This window comes from Mirounga leonina, unplaced genomic scaffold, assembly GCF_011800145.1.
Source record: "Mirounga leonina isolate KUSES-001 unplaced genomic scaffold, KU_Mleo_1.0 Mir_115, whole genome shotgun sequence".
NCBI classification, from domain to species: Eukaryota; Metazoa; Chordata; class Mammalia; order Carnivora; family Phocidae; genus Mirounga; species Mirounga leonina.
Window position 1 is genome coordinate 13,328,796 of NW_023270268.1, and position 21,948 is coordinate 13,350,743.

At 35.4% G+C, this 21,948-nt stretch overlaps 1 protein-coding gene across 13 annotated transcripts in view; it reads right to left on the minus strand.

The window, feature by feature from the left end:
- RBMS3 (RNA binding motif single stranded interacting protein 3) overlaps positions 1–21,948 on the minus strand; it is a 739,797-nt gene that overhangs the window by 92,865 nt on the left and 624,984 nt on the right. For 9 of the 13 annotated variants that reach the window (XM_034993359.1, XM_034993406.1, XM_034993350.1 and 6 more), the window contains 2 exons: positions 17,755–17,851; positions 15,457–15,507 (listed from right to left, as the gene is read on the minus strand). In XM_034993359.1, the coding sequence (XP_034849250.1) occupies positions 15,457–15,507; positions 17,755–17,851 (148 nt within the window). The remainder of the gene's footprint in view (positions 1–15,456; positions 15,508–17,754; positions 17,852–21,948) is intronic. The other 4 variants (XM_034993402.1, XM_034993409.1, XM_034993408.1 and 1 more) reach the window with 1 other exon arrangement.

Genomic DNA, 21,948 nt, shown 5'->3' on the forward strand with positions numbered 1-21,948 from the left:
CCTATACCTTGCCCTCTCAGATGCTCACCAGATGTAACGCATGATATATACACCAAAGAATGGCTGAAAGCTAGTATTTGCTTTGCTTAGAACACCCATCCTGCCTGACATCCAACACTTGTCTGCCTGAAAAACTCCTTTATTCTTCAAAACCAAGTTCAGGAGTTACCTCCTCTGAGAAGCTGTCCTTATTCTCTACTCCCTGACACAAAGAATAACTCCCTCCTTTTTACTATTCCTATACTTTGCACATACTTTCATTGCTACCCATAGCTGAATATATTACAAATATTTGTTATCTGACAGGACTTTGATCAAGGGGGAAGAAAATTATATTAAAACAGGGATGTAAAATGTAAATTTAAGCCCTACCTTTGGTAAATACTCCTCTTAAGCAGTAGAAGAAAAAACGTTTGAGGGCACTTTACTGGTATTTGTGTTAGTATTTTGAAAAATATTACTGTAAATTGTATAATTTTTGACATTTGTTACAAAAATAAAGTAATTTTTTCCAAGGTATACCTGATTAGATCATATACGTATATGCAATATATATTACCACCCCCAACTCTGGCACATTCTAATTGGTTGCCTAACAAAATCCAAGCTCATCAACACTGTTAACCATGATCCTGAATTATAAACATAGCACTGGGGTAGAAATAACTAGCTTCTTAGGTTCCAGCTAAAGTCAACCTTTAAAGCAAAATAGTGTCCCAATAACGTTCTGAGAGGCAAGAACTAATGAATAATATCTTTTGATATTTAAAAGTACTCTCAGTATTTGAACCCATTCATGACCATTTCTTAATGAATATCTACAAATTTTACATAACTGCTAAGGTTTTAAGTATGAATGGACATTTTATTCCAATGTATTATGAAAGAACAAATAGTTTCATAGACTATTTGTGGCCTTATTCTCAATCCTTCAGTGATTTCATAAGTAGTTTCTGTTGCCCTGGCAACATTTATAAAATAAATGATTTACCCTATCTCTATATGATTGTGTTGCCCTGGTACCTGCTGTTATCTAGTCTGACATGGATTTTATTTTAGTTGTGTGCTTGCTTTCTCTAGAAATAATCCATAGAAAATAAGCCTTCACCAGATTAGATACTTAACATTGTGTTTCCATTTAATTATATTTAATATGCTAATAGCTATTAAGGATATAATGTTGTCAGTATTCTTACAAAGGAACTGGGAAATTCTGGTTTCCTGATGATGCGGCGATGAAGAAATTCTAAGTCCTATCTAAGGACACACTGGGGTCATGCACGACTGAAACTTTTTCTCTTAGATGCTGTGTGAGTCTCACGTTCAGAAGGCTGTGCCTGCAGTTCTAAAAAAGTAATACATTATTCCACAAACTATTCTTTCCTTTTAAAGGCCTGTAGTAAAATAATAGAAAACCACATGCCAAAGACAGGTCACAAGCACACATTTGGATTTCAAAAGATTCTGGATTCATCAGTTACTCTAGTCACTCCTGTGCATAGGAGGCAGGGATATTGGATATCAGGCAATGTTTTTTCCAAGAAGCTTTCAGAAGCTCTACTTGAAAGATGACCATTACCTCCAAAATTATTTCTATGGATAGAAAATGATTTGATGTACAGAGGCTTTGTATAATGACATTTTCATAATGCAAAAAAATTAAAATTTTTTCCATTCATGATTGATTCATCTATTACTTCACTGGAAATTATGACTTTTTAACATACCTCAGTGACATAATTTAGTCTTTCTCCAATGTAAACCTAAACTCTAGACAATAGCACTGGGACCATAAAGCTAATAAAAAATGTGTAGCAAAATGTGCCAGACTGACAAATAAAAAGTTGTTCTTCAATAGACTACAATTTACCTTTCCAATCAAATCTTTCCCTTATTCCCTAATACAAACCCTTCACTTAATGCAGGCTATCTGCCTCTTGGCCCTTTGGAATAACGTGAAACTCACCCCCCAATATTTTTGTGTTATTTTCACCTGAAATGCCCTCTTTCTTTTCCTTTAACCTCATAAACACCACCCATCCTTTAAATTTATGTCTTTGTTCCTCCCTGTCCTTATCTGTCACTTTCAGTGTTGTATAATTGCTAACCTTAATACCTTTTCTGCTGATTTTTTAAAATTTAAATTCAATTAGCCAACATATAGTGCATCATTAGTTTTGATATAATGTTCAGTGATTCATCAGTTATGCATAACACCCAGAACCCTCTTACACTGTTGGTAGGAATGCAAGCTGGTACAGCCACTCTGGAAAACAGTATGGAGGTTCCTCAAGAAGTTAAAAATAGAGCTACCCTATGACTCTGCTGCAGATTTTTAATTATATCATCCTAAGTATATAAAACATATCCACAATTAGATTGTATGCTTTAGGGTGGATTCTTCCTTCTTCTCCTTCCTCATTTCCAAAAATACCTAAAAGAATATTCTGTACATGTTTAATGCTTAAGAATATTTGTTCCTACATTATATGTTTTAAAAAAAAGAAGATAGTAGGAAGGGAAAAATGAAGGGGGGGAAATCGGAGGGGGAGACGAACCATGAGAGACGATGGACTCTGAAAAACAGAGGGTTCTAGAGGGGAGGGGGGTGAGAGGATGGGTTAGCCCGGTGATGGGTATTAAAGAGGGCACATACTGAATGGAGCACTGGGTGTTATACACAAACAATGAATCATGGAACTCTACATCAAAAACTAATGATGTAATGTATGGTGATTAACATAACATAATAAAATTTTAAAAATGTAAAAAAAAAAAGAGTATTTGTTCCTATTTGTTGATTTTTTTCTCATTGTATTCAAGGTTCTCAATCTCCTGAAACACAGAGTCAATGAATGGTACAGCTAGGGCTCAGTAAAAGAAAAACTTAGCCAAGTGAGCATTCTGTATTCAAGTATTTCTCAAATTTCACCACAATGAGGGTCATATAAAAACTCCAAATAGTCTTAAAAATTGCATGTTATTGATCTGCAACATGCTAATGTCTGAAAATTTCTTATTACACCATTGGTGACTGATTATTTTTAATTTGCACAATATTTAATTTAACATATATATGTCCTAAAACATCAACAACTGGTCATGGAATAACTAACAATGTCAATTTGATTAAGACCATGCCATTTCAAAATACAATTGTTTTGATCATTTAGCAACTAAACTGTCAACTATGGAACAATCTGATAGAGCACTTCATGATTATTCATGATGTTTATAAGCCCTAAATGCAATATAGTTTTAGTCTCCTGAGAACATCTCTGATAGGAGTAATAAATTATTTTTTTAATTGGTTTGGTGGAATAAATATGTCTCTTCCCCAAAACCAAGATAATTTCACATTTGACTTCTTTTAAATCTTTAAAAGTAGCTATACATAATGATACTTAAAATTGTTCCAGAATTTAGAGAAATAGAATCATTCCAAATTATTTTTATAAAGCCCTTATAATTCTGATATTCAAATGTGACAAAAATTTACACCTAAAATATTATAACACTTAATAATTTCATTAATAAAGACTGATGCAAAATAATAAATAAAATGTTAATAAATAGAATTGAGAAGTATGGTTCTAAGATGGCTTCATCATGACCAAAAGGAGTTTATTATAGAATGGTTCCACCTTAAGAAATATTTACTGAAATTAGTTAAATAAAATTAATTACAAATACATTAATAAAGTGAAATTGATAAAATAATTTTAAAAGCAATATTTTCTCAAAAGAACTTTGATTAAATTCAATATTTACATTAAAAAAACAAACACTTTATAGCGGCATTTGCATTAAGATAAAGAATCAATCAAAGAATATACTGCAATACAATTGGGTGAAAAAAGGATTGTGAAATATAAATAATTGAAATGAGGTGGGAAATGAAATTATTTTGATGGCTTGGGAAACCCGAGAATCAATGAAATTGTCTATTGGAAATAACAGAAAAAATCAGAAAAATGGTTGGCTATAAAATCATTTCATATATGGGGCAGATGAACCTTCTTAAAGGTGGGACACTCTGCAAAGTACCTAACCATAAACACAAGAGAATAAAAAACCTGCTAGATTAAAAGAGACTTAAAGGACACAATAACCAGATAAAATATGTGGTCATTAATTGTTTCCTTATTCGGGTAATCTAGTTTTAATAAAGGCATTTTTTTTATTGTTGAGAAAATTTAATTAGGGAAGATAAAAATTCATTGGCATGGGAAAGAGTAAATTATTAGCTGAAAATTGTACTTTAATAGCATGTATTGTGTGATCTCTTTTAGTGAAAGATAACACATACATAAATGTGTGTGTGTGTATGTGTGTATCACGTATAGATTAGATGAGTAAGGAGATACAAATATTGATACAGACAGAGGTCTGAAAAGATATATTATTAAATATTAACTGGAATAATCTCTGGGTAAGAGAAAATTGGTGTTTTGATATTCTATAAAATAGAATATTTCATTCATTCATATGTTCTAAGTTTCAACAATGCTTTTGAATAACTAAAATATGTTTTTAATTTAAATTTCTAATATTAGTATGCAAAAATGGATTATTTTTCAATACACCAAAGTGATCAATAAGAAAATATCATTAAAATTTTCGTAAGTATAATAATAACAAAAATATTAAAATGCCAAATAAAACATTTGAGAAATGTAAAGAGCATATATGGAGGAAAATTTACTTCTCCATTAAGGGACTCAAAAGACATAAAATAATTCTTGATTAAACAGTATGTTACTAAACAAAAATGAGTCAAAGAAGAAATTAAAAGAGAAGTAAAAAAAAATCTTGAGACCAATGAAAATGGAAATATAGCATTCCAAAACTTATGAAATGCAACAAAAGTAATTTAAAAGGGAAGTTCATAAAGATAAATGCCTACACTAAGAAAAAAGAAAGAGCTCAAATAAACAACCTAACTTCGAACCACAAGGAAGTAGAAAAAGAACAAACAAAGGCCAAAGTTTGTAGAAGGAAAAAAAGTTAAGAAAATCAGAGCAGAAAAAATGAAATAGAAACAAAACAACAGAAAAGATCAAAGAAGTAAGATCTGGTTTTTTGAACAGATAAGCAAAATAGACAAACCTTTAGCTAGACAAATCAAGAAAAAAAAAAGAGAGAGGATTCAAACAAAATTAGAAATGAAAGGGAAAGATTACAATTGATACCACACAAATACAAAGGATCATAAGAGACTACTATGATCAATTATGCACACAAAAAATTGGACAACCAAAAAGAAATGATAAATTCCTAGAAACATTCAACCTATGAAAACTGAATCATCAAGAAATAGAAATTTGAATGACCATTTACTAGTAAGGAGATTGGATCAGTAATCAAAAGCCTCCCGACAAACAAAGTACAGGACCACATGATTTCATCAGTGAATTCTACCACACATTTAAAGAAGAATTAATACCAATCTTTCCTAAACTCTTCCAAAAATGAGAAGATGAAAGAGTACTTCCAAACTTATTTTACAAGGCCAGTATTACCCTGATATGACAGCAGACAAGGACACTACAAGAAAAGGAAATATAGACTATATCCTTGATGAAAACAGATTCAAAAATTCCTAACAAAGTAGTAGCCAAATCTAACAACATATTAAAAGGATCATACACCATGATCAAGTGGGATTTATTTCAGAGATGCAAATACAAGGATGGTTCAACATTTTCAAATTAATCAATGTGATACATCACATTAACAAAATAGGTATCAAAATCAGATGATCATCTCAACAAATGCAGAAAAAGTATTTGATAAAATTTATCATCCAGTCATGATAAAACCTCTCAACAAACTAGGTTTAGAGGAAATGCACCTCAACGTAATAAAGGCCATATATAAGAAAGCCACAGCTAACATTATATTTAACAGTGAAAAGCTTTCAGGAATAAGAAAAGAATGCTCACTCTCATCACTTTTATTCAACATAGTACTGAAAGTCCTAGCTAGAGCAATTAGGCAATAAAAAGAAATAAAAGGCATCCAAATTAGAAAGGAAGATGTAAAACTCTCTATTTGCTAATGGCTTGATCAATATACAAAACTCTAAAGACTCTACCAAAAACTGTTAGGACTAATAAACAAATTCAGTGAAGTTGCAGTATACAAAATCAATATATAAAAATCAGTTGCATTTCTATACACTAACAACAAACTATCAGAAAGAGAAATTAAGAAAACAATTCCATTTACAACTTCATCAAAAATAATAATTTCACCTAGGAGTAAATTTAACCAGGGATGAAATAAATCGAAGAAGACACAAATAAATGGCATGTTATTCCATGATCATGAATTGGAAGAATTAATATTGTTAAAATGCCCATACTACTGAAAGCAATCTACAGATTCAATGCAATCCCTATCAAAATTCCAACAGCATTTTTTATAGAAATAGAGGGAATAATCATAAAATTTGTACAGAAACACAAAGGACCCTGAATAGCCAAAGCAATCTTGACCAAAAAGAATAAAGCTGTAGACATATACTTCCTTATTTCAAACTATATTACAAAGCTATAGTAATTAAAACAGTATGGGATTGGCATAAAAAGAGATACATAGACCAATAGAACAGATTAGAGAACCCAGAAATAAACCCATCACTATATGGTCAATTAATTTACAACAAAGTTGTCAAGAATATACAATGGGGAATAGTCTTCAATAAATAATGTTACAAAAACTGGATAGCCACATGCAACAAAAATGAAACTGCATCCCTATCTTATACCATACACAAAAATCAACCCAAATTAGATTAAGACTTGAACAGAAGACCTGAAACTGTAAAACTCTTAGAAGAAAACATAAGGGGTAAGCTCCCTGACCTTGGTCTTGGAAATGACTTTTTGGATTTGACACCAAAATAGAGGCACAAAAGCAAAAATAAACAAGTAGGATTCCATCAAACTAAAAAGCTTCTGCATAAAAAAGGAAAACATCAACAAAATGAAAAGGCAACTTATAGAATGGGGAAAAATATTTACAAATCATATATCTGATAAGGGGTTAATATCCAAAATATGTAAAGAACTCATACAACTCAGTAGTGAAAAACCTAACAATCTGATTTTTAAAATGGGCAGAACAACTGAATGGGTATTTTTCCATGGAAGAATACAAATGTCCAGCAGGCACATGAAAAGGTGCTCGACATCTCTAATCATCAGGGAAATGAAAATCAAAACATAATGAGATATCACTTCATTCCTGTCAGAATGACTATTATGAAAAAGGCAAGAGATAACAAGTGTTAGCGAGAATGTAGAGAAAGGAAACCCTTGTGCCCTGTTGATGGGAAAGTAAATTGATGCAGCTATTATGGAAAACAGTATGAAGATTCCTCAAAAAATAAAAATTAGAACTGCATATGATCCAGGAATCCCACTTATGGTATATATTCAAGGAAATGAAAGCAGGATCCCAAAGAGATATCTGCACTCCCATGTTCATTACAGTATTGCACAACATCACAATAGCCAAGATATGGAAACAACCCAAGTGTCTGTCTATGAATGAAGGGGTAAAGTTGTTGTATATACATACAATGGAATATTATTCATCCATAAGAAGGAAGGAAATCCTACCATTTGTGACAACATGGATGTAACTTGAGGGCATTATACTAAGTGAAATAAGCCTGGCAGTGAAAGACAAATATTGCACGGTATCACTTATATGTGAAATCTAAAAGGAATAAATACATCAATCAATCAAACAACCCAAACTCAGAAACACAGAATAGAAAAGTAGTGTTTGCCAGGGATTGGGGGTTGGTTTGGGGAAAATATGGAGAGGTTGGTAAAAGAGTACAAACTTCCAGCTATAAGATGAATAAAGTCTGAGGATCTAAGTAAATCATGATGACTATAGGTAATAACACTATATTATATAATTGAAATTTGCTGAATGAACTAAAATGCTTTCTCTCTAACACACACGCACACAAGATAAATATGTGAGATAATGGATATGTTAATTACCTAGATGGTGAGAGTCCTTCCATAATGTATATATTTATCAAATCACAACAACACTTACTTTATGTGTCTCACAATTTTATTTGTCAATTTTATCTCAACAAAGCTAGGGGAGAAAGTAAAAAAATCTTGAGTAAATGGAAGGACTTATTTTTTTTAGAAAAATTCATTGTACATATGTCATATTTTTATATTTCTCATTAGTTAATATATAAATTCAAAGTGATCTCTATCAAAATTTAAGTGGACTTTTTTAACTTGACAAACTGCTACTAAAATTAATTTGGAAATATAAAATAGCTAGAAAAATTCTTGAGAAACAAAAAACTAGCTAGAAAAATTCTTGAGAAACAACAACAAAAAATAATGTTGGGGATTAAGTCCTGTCGATATATATGGTATTATGAAGTGATAATTAAAATACTAGAGTAATGGTCAAAAAGTAGATCAACAGAACAAAATTGATTCCAGAAATACACCAGATATAAAGAGAGTTATTGTATGATTAAAATTGAAATACAATTTTACATCAGTGGAGAAAATATAGATGATTTATACGGCAGAAGTTGTTATGACAACTGGTTGCCCATTTGGGGAAAAAACTTGGACCATAATCTCATACCATATTGCAAAATAAACTCCAAAAGTAACAAAACTTGAAAATAAAACTTACTATAAACACAATAATAAAACCTATGGTGATACAATATTTTATGTCAATTATATCTCAATTTAAAAAAAGGTATTAAACTCAAAAACACCAAAGTAACAACAAAAAACAGTAAACAAAGACATAGGGTGTTTTATTATTTATTTTTAACCTATAGTGTTTTAAATCTTATATTTAATAAGGTATTTCACATGGGAGTCCAGATGCTCTAAAGCAGGGGATGGCAAAACACAGCCTATAAACCAAATGTGGCCCTCACCTGTTTCTGGAAATAAAGTTTCTTGAAATTCCGCCATGCCAAGTCATTTATGTACTGTCTATGGCTGCTTTCACTCTCCAGCCACAGCACTGCCTAGGTGTGAGAGAGACCATACGGCTCACAAAACTGACAATATTTATGCTTGGATCTTTACAGAAAAAGTTTGGTGATCCTTGCTCTAAAGGGAAAAACTGGTAAATACTAAACACATAATACTAAATACTAAAGTCCTGCATGATGAACACCAAAACATTAAATTAAAAGGAAACAGAAAACATCTAAATTGTCTATGACAATGTTAACTAATTGCAAGAACAGCTTTTAAAAAAATAGGAGATCAACACCCCAAAAGAGAAATGAGCAAAACACATGAACTTGGAGCTCCGAGGGGGGAAAAAATAGTCAATAAACATGAAAAGCAACTCAACTCGTCTAGGACTCAGAGAAATAATAGTAAAACATCAGCAAAATACTGTTCACTATTTATCACATTAACAAAATCTTTGAAACTTGAGAATGCCCAGTGTTAATTGAGGCCATGGAGAAACAGACACTCTCACTTGAAGTGCAATTTGATATACTTTTTGTACCAGCAATTTATCCTACAGATATTTTCTCACAAGTGCTCAATATTACAGTCTTGAGTTTATGAGCAAGTACTAGAAGCAGCTTAAAGAACTGTGACTAGGAAATTTGTTAAATGCCTTTTGGTGCATTTATATAATGGCATATTGTGACGTGTTAAAAAAAATGACATAGATCTATATGTGATTCATGAAATGACATCTAATACATTCTATTATTGGGAAAAGGTAAGGCAAGCAGCAATACAATATTTGTAGAGCGATCTTGTAATAGATGTTAAAAATACATATATGTTTACACACAAGTACATACAGACTTCCGTATGCATAAAAAATTGACTGGATGTGACATAAAAATTTATTTACTAGGTTTATTTCTGGAGAGTAGAATTGGTAAGTGAAGGGGTCCTAAGTGGAAAGTCCTTTATGCTCTCTGCACTTATGAATTATGAGCCTTGAGTTTCATTGTTTAATGGGGTTTTTTTAGATTACTATTGAAAACTTATTGTAGAACTTTGAAGTTATATTTAACAATGGAAAGCCAGCACTACTTTTTTTTTTTACAGTAGTCAAGGTCTAAGAGGCTTTCTGTGGAAATGGTTTTGTTCATATTCACTTCACCCCAGCAGTATATTTAAAAGGAGGTGATGCTCTAAAGAACATGCTTCTCCTAAGGTTATTCTCACTCATTTGAATTATCTTCCAGTAGAAATAGTATAAATAGGTTAGAGTCACTGTCGTTTTGTTTTTGCTATGTAGTTAAAAAAAGATTTGGCCTGTAGATATATATTTACCAAGTCAACTCTTTTGATAGCCAAAGCATTTTGACTTTATTACTTTGCTAATGAAGCTATGAGATTTAAGGATTTTTGCTCAGCTCAAGCGTTGAAGTAAAAGGATAATATCTGAAAAACCTTGCTTTCTGAACAGAATTCAAATGATTTCAATATTCTTTCCAAATTAGGTGATGGGCTTTTACAGAAAACACACCTATAAATTTGTAGGATACAACCTCTAAAACTAAGCCTCTAGGCCTTGTCTGTTTCCTGATAAGGAATGACCAAATCAAATGTTCTGGAGCTTTCCTGAACAGCCTTGTTGTAGAGGGGGAGTTTATATTTACTCTTTAGCTATAAACTTAAAGTTTATTAATCATAAGAGTCGTAATTTAACCATGCATGGCAACAAACCATCCAATGATTCAATAGGGCATCTTGCATTTCTTAGACTACTGTAATTAGATAACTGATTTGTAATTAAGTAAAAATGAAAGCTGACCTTTCTCCTTGAGATAATATAATGCTAACCATATGAAGAACAGAAGATTTATGATTCAAATGAGGCTAAATATAATTTAAGGGAATAGGACTATGCTTCTTCTTGGGAACTATCATCTTTTCGCCTTGTCAGCACAGATTTAACAAAATATCCAATGTATTGCAACACAGGAGTTTCAATTGTGCATTCATATAAGATCCCAATGTAACATGATGCTATGCAGAGTAGATATTTGGTGCAATCCATCATCTATTAAAATTCTGTCAGTGTGATGGGGAATTTCAAAGTACAGTACAGAAGTCTGCATTGAGAAGGTGCAATGAATAACCGATTGCACTGACAAAAGTCAGCATTTTTGCTTCCTCACAGCAAAAAGTGAGTTCCTAAAGTCATCTAACAGTTCTCTCTCCTCAGTGTCTGTTCAGGGGAACAGTGACAAAGTGTGAACAGAAATGTTCTTGCTGGGGTGCCTGGGTGGCTCAGTCAGTTAAGCGACTGCCTTCGGCTCGGGTCATGATCCTGGAGTCCCGGGATCGAGTCCCGCATCGGGCTCCCTGCTCAGCGGGGGGTCTGCTTCTCCCTCTGACCCTCCTCCCTCTCGTGCTCTCTCTCATTCTCTCTCTCGCAAAAAAAAAAAAAAAAAAAAAAGAAATGTTCTTGCTGTCCTAAGTGGGGTTTGACAACTTTCCAGGGGACCTGATAAGGTCCCAGAGTCCACTAACTGACAGAGAACTGTTTTCTTGCACAAATACCAGGATGATAGTTATAACGCAGTCAAGGAGAATTTCTCCCCTCTTCCTTAATAGTGAAAAGCCTCAGGGTGCTTGGGTGGCTCAGTAGGTTAAGCGTGGGACTCTTGATTTCGGCTCAGGTCATGATCTTAGGGTGGTGAGATGGAGTGTCATGTGGGGCTCAATACTGGGTGTGTAGCCTGCTTAAGATTCTCTCTCTCGGGCGCCTGGGTGGCTCAGTTGGTTAAGCGACTGCCTTCGGCTCGGGTCATGATCCTGGAGTCCCTGGATCGAGTCCCGCATCGGGCTCCCTGCTCGGCAGGGAGTCTGCTTCTCCCTCTGACCCTCCTCCCTCTCATGCTCTCTGTCTCTCATTCTCTCTGTCTCAAATAAATAAATAAATAATCTTTAAAAAAAAAAAAAAAGATTCTCTCTCTCTCCCTCTCCCCCTCACCACCCTCTCTCCCTCTATTAAAAAAAAAAAAAGTGAAAAGCCTCTCAGAATCTTTTTCTAAATCTACAAAGTATAATACAACACAACTTAAAATTAAATCTCTAAAGAAACAAACTTAAATGGCACACTTCAACTTTAGGCTTACTATTTCTGTTCTCTCGTCCCTTGCCTACTTCTTTTCCTTCTTCCCATCATTTCATTTCTCTCTTGCTAATCCTTACCTGTCTCCTCCCCCCACCCCCATTTTAACCATTCGTCTACCCTGGTAAAGACCAGAGGCAAAGTGTTCTACTTTAAGACTTTCCTGAAGTCTCTTTGGATACAAGCCCAGTTGAAATCTTGGAGTCCTTTGAGTCAGGCCTGAGAGAAAACCTGAAGGGCTTCTGGCTCTAGTGTAGGAGTCAGTGTGCATTCACAGTGATGGGGGAGAAACAGGTTTACACTTCGAGCTTATACATGAGATTTTCTCAAAATGGCGGGGGAGAAAACATGAGAGAGGAGAACAGTTGTAAGCAAATCAGAATTATGGGCAATGTATTCGAGATATGTAGATAGTGTACACCTTGAATTTACTTGTAAAGTAGGTTCTAATTATTAACATAAAGGAGGTAGCCAATAGGCCTTTTTTTCCTGGCTTAGGTATTGAATGGTTTAGTAAGTAAATGAAAAATGTACCAGTCTAAGCAATTTGTCTTATTTATAGCCATAGGGCTATCTCCAAAAACTCATTAGCAAAGTAAGTTAAATAAATAGTACAGATGTGGTAGAAATAGGTGATTATTGCTTATTCTCAACTTTCTTCTATACCAACTCTCATGTTATATAATTGGGCTAATCTCAAGTATAATGTTCAGTGTACTCATATTACTAAGTAATAACAATAGTGATTTGCTGAGTGTTTGCTATTTGCCAGGCTCAATTTTAGGAGCTTTAATACCTTATTTCCTTTAATGAAGAAAGTGCATAATTATTTAGGCATTAGTATGTGTATATTACAGATGAGGAAACTGTGACTCAGAAAGTTTAATTGCCCAGAGTTGCATAACAGAAAGGTTTCCTGTCTCAAAGAGCCTAACCAGCGACTCATGCCATTAATCATCACGTCATTCATTCATTCTTCTCAGATCCAGGTATTTGTTTTACCTGCCTTAGATTGCTTAAGTATTTTTGTATTTTATCATTTCTTATTTATTTTGTATTTTAATCGTACAGTGACTAATTTAACTCCCATTTTGATGATGAAATTAAGACTGGTTGGGTAAGGTTATTTATGCAATATAGACAACTAGCAAGACTGTTTCAGGGAAAAGATTGATGGCACAAACTCTGTTTCCATGACACTGTTTAGCCAATTATTCCATGTTAAAGACAACAAAGTGGTGGGTGGCCCAGGCACTCCTTTTTCCAGGAATCTGCCCCAGCCACAAATATTGTATTTTAAACCGAGTAACCTAAACTCAAACATGATGCACTGTCTAGTCACAGGAAGTGAGTGATAAGATATCAGTGAGCAGTAGCCATAGCAAGGAATATCCAAGGGGATAAATTCACACACACACACACACACACACACACACACACGCACAGAGCTATTGCTGGAGAAAGATGTATGAGAAATAATACATCCAAAAATGGGGCTGAAGCCATGCTGGGGTGGAGGAGGAAGAAAAATTTTGCTAATGTCCTGAGTGACAGTTGAAGTAAAGACACATACAAACATCTTCCCTTCTGTTCACAGTTTTAGAAGTACTGGTAGAATCTTACATATTTTGACATCTGGGAAAATATTTGGATTTTTGCAGATGTGCATTCCCTTTGGCCACGATGAGATGATCTGTCACCTCGGTGTGAGGAATAAGCTATCATTAGTGCCCTGGATATGAAGATATTATTTTTTATAAGGTATTTTTTCCCTTCTAGAAAGTCTCCACTTTAGAACTTGGCCGAACTTCTCTTTCCCTGTGTCGGCTCAGTCTGTGCTATATATTGGCTTGGCAGTGTATATTGTATTTTATCTCATGACTTGGATATGAAAGTGTAGCCTGGATTCATTGTATGTTGATATGATTTACAGAACATAGACCAGAGGAACTCAGGAAGCCCCCGAGGTGTGTAAATAAGAGTAAATAGAGGCATTTGAAAAATATGGTCTAAAGTTCTGTGTTCTAAGCTATATATATTTTATTCTTTAAATAAAAAACAATCTAAACATTAAGAGCAATGCAGAATGTTCCTTCTTTTTAAAAAAAATGGACAAAGCTCAAATATGAAAACCAGGTGTTATGATCCTTTGACTCCAAGAAATGGATGCCTCTGAATTTAGTTCCCTGGTCTTTAATGTGTGCTAACTTATTGATATTTAGTTTTTAAATGGGTTAAAATGTAGCATTGCTTTTTCCTTGTACAACTAATACATTCTATAGTAAGAAGGATAATGTCAATAATAATGTATAGCATGTCATACTTTAAAAACTGTTTTCACATATGCTCTCATTTGATCCTTCCAATAGCCCCATTAATATAGTGACAGAAAAGGAAACAAAGCACAGATGTGAGCATGCTCAGGAGAGTAGTCCACAGACCTCGTCACATGACTTTCTGTCTAGTTCTCTACCCCCCTGCTTCCCATTCTCACGAATATATATTGCTATTGAAATCACTCGATCTTATACTTCTACAGAGGTAGAAAACCTGGAAAACCTAGACAAAGATAAATGGAATCATTAGCCTTCAGTCTAGATTCTAATGAAATATGTAATATTTTCCCTTGGGATTTAAATAATATTGTGCCACAAAATGGGAAATATAGCAAGTAGAAAATAGAGTTTGAATATTTTTAGAAGAGATTTTCCACTAAAGAAAAAAAGAGAATGGCCCTAATTATTTAACCTAAAAAAAAAAAGTATCTAGCAACCTTGCTTTCTATCTATATATATCTTCATCTATTAGTACACAACTATCTTCATGTTTCAAATATATTGCTTTGAGTCAACGCTTGGGCATGATACTAAAAATTGCCCCCAAAGCACATCCAACTGCATCCAAAGAGAATAAGCATTACAGGAGAAGTAAAACAGACTTTCTCCCTATAAGTGGATTTAGTTGTCCAGAGTTCAGAATTCCTGCATGAAGTAGAAATTTCCCATTCATAACAAATGGTAGACACCAGCTAGGAGGTTGACTGCTATTTCCTCCAAAGTTTGTTCTCTCTCTGTCTCATCTCTCTCTCATCTCTCTCTTTCTCTTTCTTTCACCTCTCTCTCTTTCTCTCTAACTCTACCATCTATCTATTGTACATGCTTTTGTAGAATTTCAGGAACAGCTTTTCATCTGGAAAATATGGCTGCCTGAAAGAGGTATGGAATATAACAAAAGCTTTACCCCAAAGCTTCTATGCATTACAAAAGCTTGCACTTGGATAATAGAAATATTTAGCCTCAGGTGACTGAGAACACTTACTGTTGGTTGCATAACGTATGGCGGATGAGGCATCCATGAAGTACTCTGGACCTATGCATCAAACAGCATTTATTAGCACAAAGCAATCACAGAGAGAACTTGGTTCTTGCGTTCAGTGGAGTCACACTAGGTCATAAGAAAGTGGAGTCCATCTGACTTTATAGCTAATTAGTGCTCAGAACTAAGGATAGAAAGGGAATTCTTGGACCTAGTTAATTTGGTCCCCAAAACATGGTAAAATGTAAGCAAATTCCTACTTCACCGGTGCTGGCTGCAGTGCCCACATGGACCAGGCTGGGCCTTGGAGCATAATTTGAGGTTGGTGTCAGAGGCTGGAGTCTTAGGAAGCCTCAGGGACCTGCTAGTTAGAGGTCAACTCCCAGGGTAGAAGTAAGTAACGAAGAGTTGACAGCTAAGACTTCCTCTTTCTCTGTCATTGGTTCTAATTTCAAATTCTCAAGTGATCCCATCTTGGAAATAAGTCCAAGTGGTCAAAGTTGGGGGAAGAAGTAAAGAGATCAATCAGAAATTTGGGGGAATGATTTGGGTTAAACTCAAGTTAAACAAGTTTGTGATTTTTTTTCTTTCATGGTAATCGGTATGGCAAATAAAAATGAGAATTTGAGCCAACCAACTGTTCAGAAATGTGCCTTGTCAGCCAAATGAGAAAGTCAGCTTGTAAGGGCTGATTGTCACACAGAGAACCCTGAACACTTTGTTTTGAATACGCTCATACTAACAAAATCGCCAATGCACTTTAGGTTAAAAAAGAAAGTGGTGAAAGGCGAGAATCAACAACAGAGGAAATTGCTCTGATTCCTTTTTTGAAAAAAAGGAGCTAGAGTTAAGTTCCACTTATGAGCCCTCCCAAGTGAAATCACTTTTCTGTGGATATTTTATTCATGTCACCAAAGTGCTCTACACTGGGGCTCATTGGGTGGTCTTGGCTGAAACATAGGCCTGGATTTTTAAAAAAATGCGTAAAAAAACCACACACACACCAAAAAAACAAAACAAAACAAAAACACACGTTACAACCAGGCAGGCCTGCAGGAAAAACAAAAACGGAACAGCACCTGCACGTAGCCTCATGGGTCCCAAGAAAAGGCAATTAAGAAATCATCCATTCTGAGACCCTCAAATGCAATTCACATGAAAGTCTATTCAGTTCACCCACCGACATGTATCAAGAACCTAAGTGCAGAAAAAGAATGAAAATGATCTGCTTCAGGGGGAATCATTTAAGGAAAAATGTAGATAGTCTCAAGTTTGATGCTCTGACAGCTGGGACATCCTGAAATGAATTATGTAATGGTTGAATAAGGTGAAACTTCACTGAATTAGTAGCAATCAGCGACATTACAGTTTTACCCATCGTAAAACATCCACCCCCACCATCTGCAAAATACAGAGAAACACATGCATGCACACACGTACACTCTCTCTCACTCTTTCTCTCTCCAAAGTTGGGAAAAGTGACACTAGGCACCCTCTATATGTAGCATCTATAGGCACTGTCTAATTAGAATTAGAAGAATTGTCTGAAGAACAATTTGAGGTAAAGAGAAGCAGGGAGTAATAGCACATTCGATAACTCATAGGCATAAGACAAGGAGTATTTTTTGAGGGAGAAGTATGACTATTTTAATCCACCTGTGTACTTAGAACTGACTGGCTACAACACCTGCTTTAGGACATACATTGAGTCTTGGCTTTTTTTGTTTTTCGACATGTGGAACCCGTGAGGTCTCTTTTGACCTCTTCGGGACTGAGAATGAAGTAAGAGCAGGAAGCAGGAATAACGTTTTACCACTTTGAGAGTCCTCCCTATCTCTTGGGGAAAATGATTTAACATCTGTCCATGTAAACGTACATGGACACACAGGAAAACTGTGACAAAATGAGAAGACAATGATAAAATATCCTGGAGTGAGTGAGGGGAATGCCCGACGTGTGCTTGTAGAGAAGACACAACAGGGAACATGACAACCCAAATAACCGACAACCACCAAAGTAGGTTCTCAGTGGCAAGAAGGCTGCACTAATTAATGTTGGCTGGAAAGGAGCATAATCATAAAAACTCAGCCGGAAAAATGAAGAACACGGTGGACTTTAGTACTCAAATAGATGCAAACAAGCCCTTCACAGTGTGGGCTAAAACTTGAGTATTATTACATGAAGATGTGACTGATGTGTTTGAGGATAATTAAAAAACATTCTACAGTGTCCCTTTTGCCTCGAGATAGTCTACCATTGGCCAGAAAGACCTCTCCTCGGGTGCAGGTAAATCGGACATACCTGGTATGTGGAGACAGGGGAAGCAGCAATGAATGGCGTGATAGATGTCTGTGGAATCATGCGGTTGGTTGCAATACTGTACGGTGAAGAATAAAATCTGCAAACAGAAAACAAAAAAAGACGATTCATGAAGCTGCTGCATGCCTGGCTGCTAATCAAATGCTACCAAGCACCTCTGGGAAAGACAGAGTCCATCCTTGTGTTTTTCCACCAACTGTGAACAGGAGCATCCAGGAGATTTATAGCATTTGATTCTACTAAGAGATATAAATCGTTCTGAACAAAACGACAACTTTGAGTCATCTTATAAAATTGGCTGCACAAAATCTCTTATGCCAGGTGAGTGTAATAGGATGTTTAATCAACAGGGGCAGAAAAGCCATGAGCATTATTTTTTTCTTCGTTTTTCTTTTCTTCTTCTTTTTAGGCAATGCTAAAGCTCTTTGAGGGAAAGGCAAAATGAGAGCAACAAGCTTTATAAAGGTGGCCAATGTTACGTGTACACAAATTGCATTTATCTCTCCATTTAAGAGAATAGGGTCAGCTCCTAGAGAGTTTCTATATGATTTGTGCTAGGCAGAAGTCCATGGACTCATGCGGAAACTAAGCTAAGTATTTTCTTCCTGAAAAGAGGAGGAAGTGGATAATTTGTGATTTGTGTCTAGCTGGGGATAGGAGTATTTTCTGGATTCAATCAAGGAGATTCTAGAGCTCTGTGATATGTACTCCTGTAGACTCGGTGAAAAGCACTGAGTTTCTGAGTCTTTCAGAGCCCTTCGTCAAACAATTATAAAATGATACTGGGCAAGATCAGGGTTTCACAAATCAGATCTTTCTACAGATCTTTCAAAGGGCAGCTTCTAGGTACTTAAATCACTGACACAGCCATCTTTGCTCACACTATACCTTATAGAGTTCACAAGCTACCTAAAGCTCAAATTTGTCAGATTTTCAAATCATGTTTCTTCCCTCCTGTCTCACTGGTAAGTAAAAGGCCAGAGTGGCCAGCCACAGAATGGAAAAAAACAGGTTGCCTTTGATGGATTGCTTCACTGATGTGAGGATAGATTGGGAAAATGGGTTTCAGTGGTAACAAAATCATAATTTCACTTTGCCGTACTCTTAGCAAAAATCAACTACTACTTTTGATTTTTTTTTTAATAGCATCACTGAAGTTGGAGTTTGGGGGTCAAAAACTTCACCCCTCAGAGGTCACTGATATTTTGAATAGAGACTCTCATGGGTTACCATTCTAAAGAAGCATTCTACAAAGACTACCCCTGAATGTAGGAGAACCAGATTTCAAGGTTTCCAGGATTCAATGAGGGAAATTCTTTAATCTTAGAGTCTGAAAAATCTTCAAGCAGGGATTGGGGGACTGTAGTCTTAAATTTACTTTATCTAGCTCTCAACAAGGATTATAAGGTCACACTCTTTTGGTTAAAAAATTGCAGCTGAAAAGAGTTACTCTGTTACACATTACATCCTTACTATCCATACCCATCAGACCTCTAAGTTTACAGTTGTGCAGTTTATTTATTTATTTTTTTAAAGATTTTATTTATTTATTTGACAGAGAGAGACACAGCGAGAGAGGGAACACAAGCAGGGGGAGTGGGAGAGGGAGAAGCAGGCTCCCCGCAGAGCAGGGAGCCCGATGCGGGACTCGATCCCAGGACCCTGGGATCATGACCTGAGCTGAAGGCAGTCGCTTAACCAACTGAGCCACCCAGGCGCCCCCAGTTGTGCAGTTTAAAAGAAATGATATTGACTGCATACATATTAGAATGGCAAAAAAAAAAAAAAAAAAGAGAGAGAAGAAAAAGAAAACAAGAAGACAATCCTAGTGCTGGCAAGGATTCAGAGAAAGTGGGCTTCTCATTTGTTGCTGGTGGAAATGCAGAATGGTATAGTCATTTTGGAAAACAGGTTGCCAATTCCTTAGGAAGTTAAACACACACATACCTTATAACTCAACAATCCCAGTGGTTGATATGAACTCAAGATAAATGAAACCTTATGTTTACACAAAAACCTTAAAGCAAATGTTTATAGAAGCTTTATTGATTGGACTTGCCAAAAATGGGAAACAAGCCAAATATCCTTCAACTAAATTGATAAACAAACTGTGGTACATCTGTACAGTAGAACACTACTAAGCAGTAAGGAAAGAACTACCAATACATTCAACATGATGAAACTTAAGTGAATTATGCTAAATGAAAGAAGTCAGGCTCAAAAGACTCTATATTTTATAATTCCATTTATATCACAACATGAAAAATGCAAAACTATTAAGAAAGAAACTATACAGATCAGTGGAGGTTGAAGGCTGAGTTTGGGGGATGGAACCGACTATAAGGATGCATGACAGAATTTTGGGAAGTGATGTAACTGTTCTGTCTTGATTGTCTGGTGGTTCTATGACTGTGTGCTTGTCAGAACTCACAGGTTTGGACACTATAAAGAGTAAACATATATTCTATGTAGATTATACCTAATAAACCCAACTTCTAAATAAAATCAATTACTGTGTAAGCAAACATCCATCTTTCACTTAAAAAGAATTATCGATCATTTACTATGTGAACCAAAGATGGGTAAGATTCTAAAACATTACATAGTAGAGTGTCTCTGTTGAGCCACTTAAATTGTATCTTATCTGTACATTAATCAGCCTAAAATCTTCCAATGGCTTTTCATTGCAATGAAAACAAAATTTTCATTCCTGGTATTGGCTAGCACAAACAGGCTACCACCTACCTTTCTAGTATTTTCTCCGACTCCTCTAAATCAGCCAGCCAGGTTCCAGCCACACTCATCTTCTTCTGTTGCATGATTCTGTCATTCTGACTTCTGTCTTGGGCCACTAAACTTATAATTCTCTCTACCTACAATGCTTATTTCCACAAATCTCCCTAAGGCTACCTCTTTCTCATTATTGGTCTCACTCACTTATCTTTTCTTCAGAGAGGTCTGTAGCTAAAGTAGCAACCACCATCTCCACCCCATTTGCTCTCTATTCTTCTCCTGTGATTTATTGTTTTTCATCATTCTTATCACCATCAAAAGTAGTGATTTTTAAAAATTTCTGTATGTATGTTATAGACTGAATGTTCATGTCCCTCCAAAATGCGTATGTTGAACTCCTTTCAATGTGTCTGTATTTAGAGATGGAACCTCTCTAGAAGAAATTAAGGTTAAATGACGTCAACAGCGTGGGGCCCCAATCTGATAGAATTAGTGTCCTTATAAGAAGGGACACTAGAGAACTTGCTCTCCAAAAGGCTGGGTGAGGACATAGTGTGAAGTCAGTCATCTACCAGCCAGGAAGAGAGTCCTCACCAGAAACTGAGTTAGCCAGACCTTGATCTTAGACTTCTAGCCTCCAGAACTGTGAGAAAAATAATTTTCGTTGTTTAAAACCACCTAAACAATGGTATTTTGTTATGGCGGTGGAGCTGACTAATACAAGGTACTATTGACTACCTTCTCCCTCTGGATGTCAGCTTTGACAAAATTGAGGACACACTGGCTTTATTGCCTAGAATAGAGCCTAGGACATAATAGATACTTAAGAACCATAGGTTGAATGAATGAATGAATGCAAAGAAGCTTAGGGAAATAAGTAGTGATTTCAGTATAGGACGGCCAATGCCAAGATGGTGGGAGCACAGAAGATGGGTTCCTGAGCCAGTAGAAAGCTGATAGGTGAGAACCCAAAGAGAGGCCAACATTACATGTTAGTAAATGTTCAGTGGAAGCTTAATCAATGCTTGCTTTCTAAGCATGCGACAGTACTAGCAACTAGGGAAAAAGAGTCCTTTCTACAAAAATCATGATTTGCACTTAAAAATCCCCTTTAGGTCTTATCCTTGACAGATCTTATTTATGTGGAAGTGAACAAAAAGACTTATTTGGGGCTCATAATGACCCCATTCCACCACGGCTATTCCATGATCACTCCACAAACAGTCTTTCTTATTCACTATGTGGTGGTTTAACTTCTATTAGAAATCCAGTTTCAGCCTCTCCCATCAATGGAATGAATCATGCATCTCACTTGAGCGTGGCTTGTTTACTTTGCAAAATGTACCAAATGAAGTATTAAAAGTGAAGGCAACGAGAACTGGATTGACAGGCAGAGTTTACAGGAAATTTTATGGGGAAAATGGAGAAGAAACATAAAGAAAC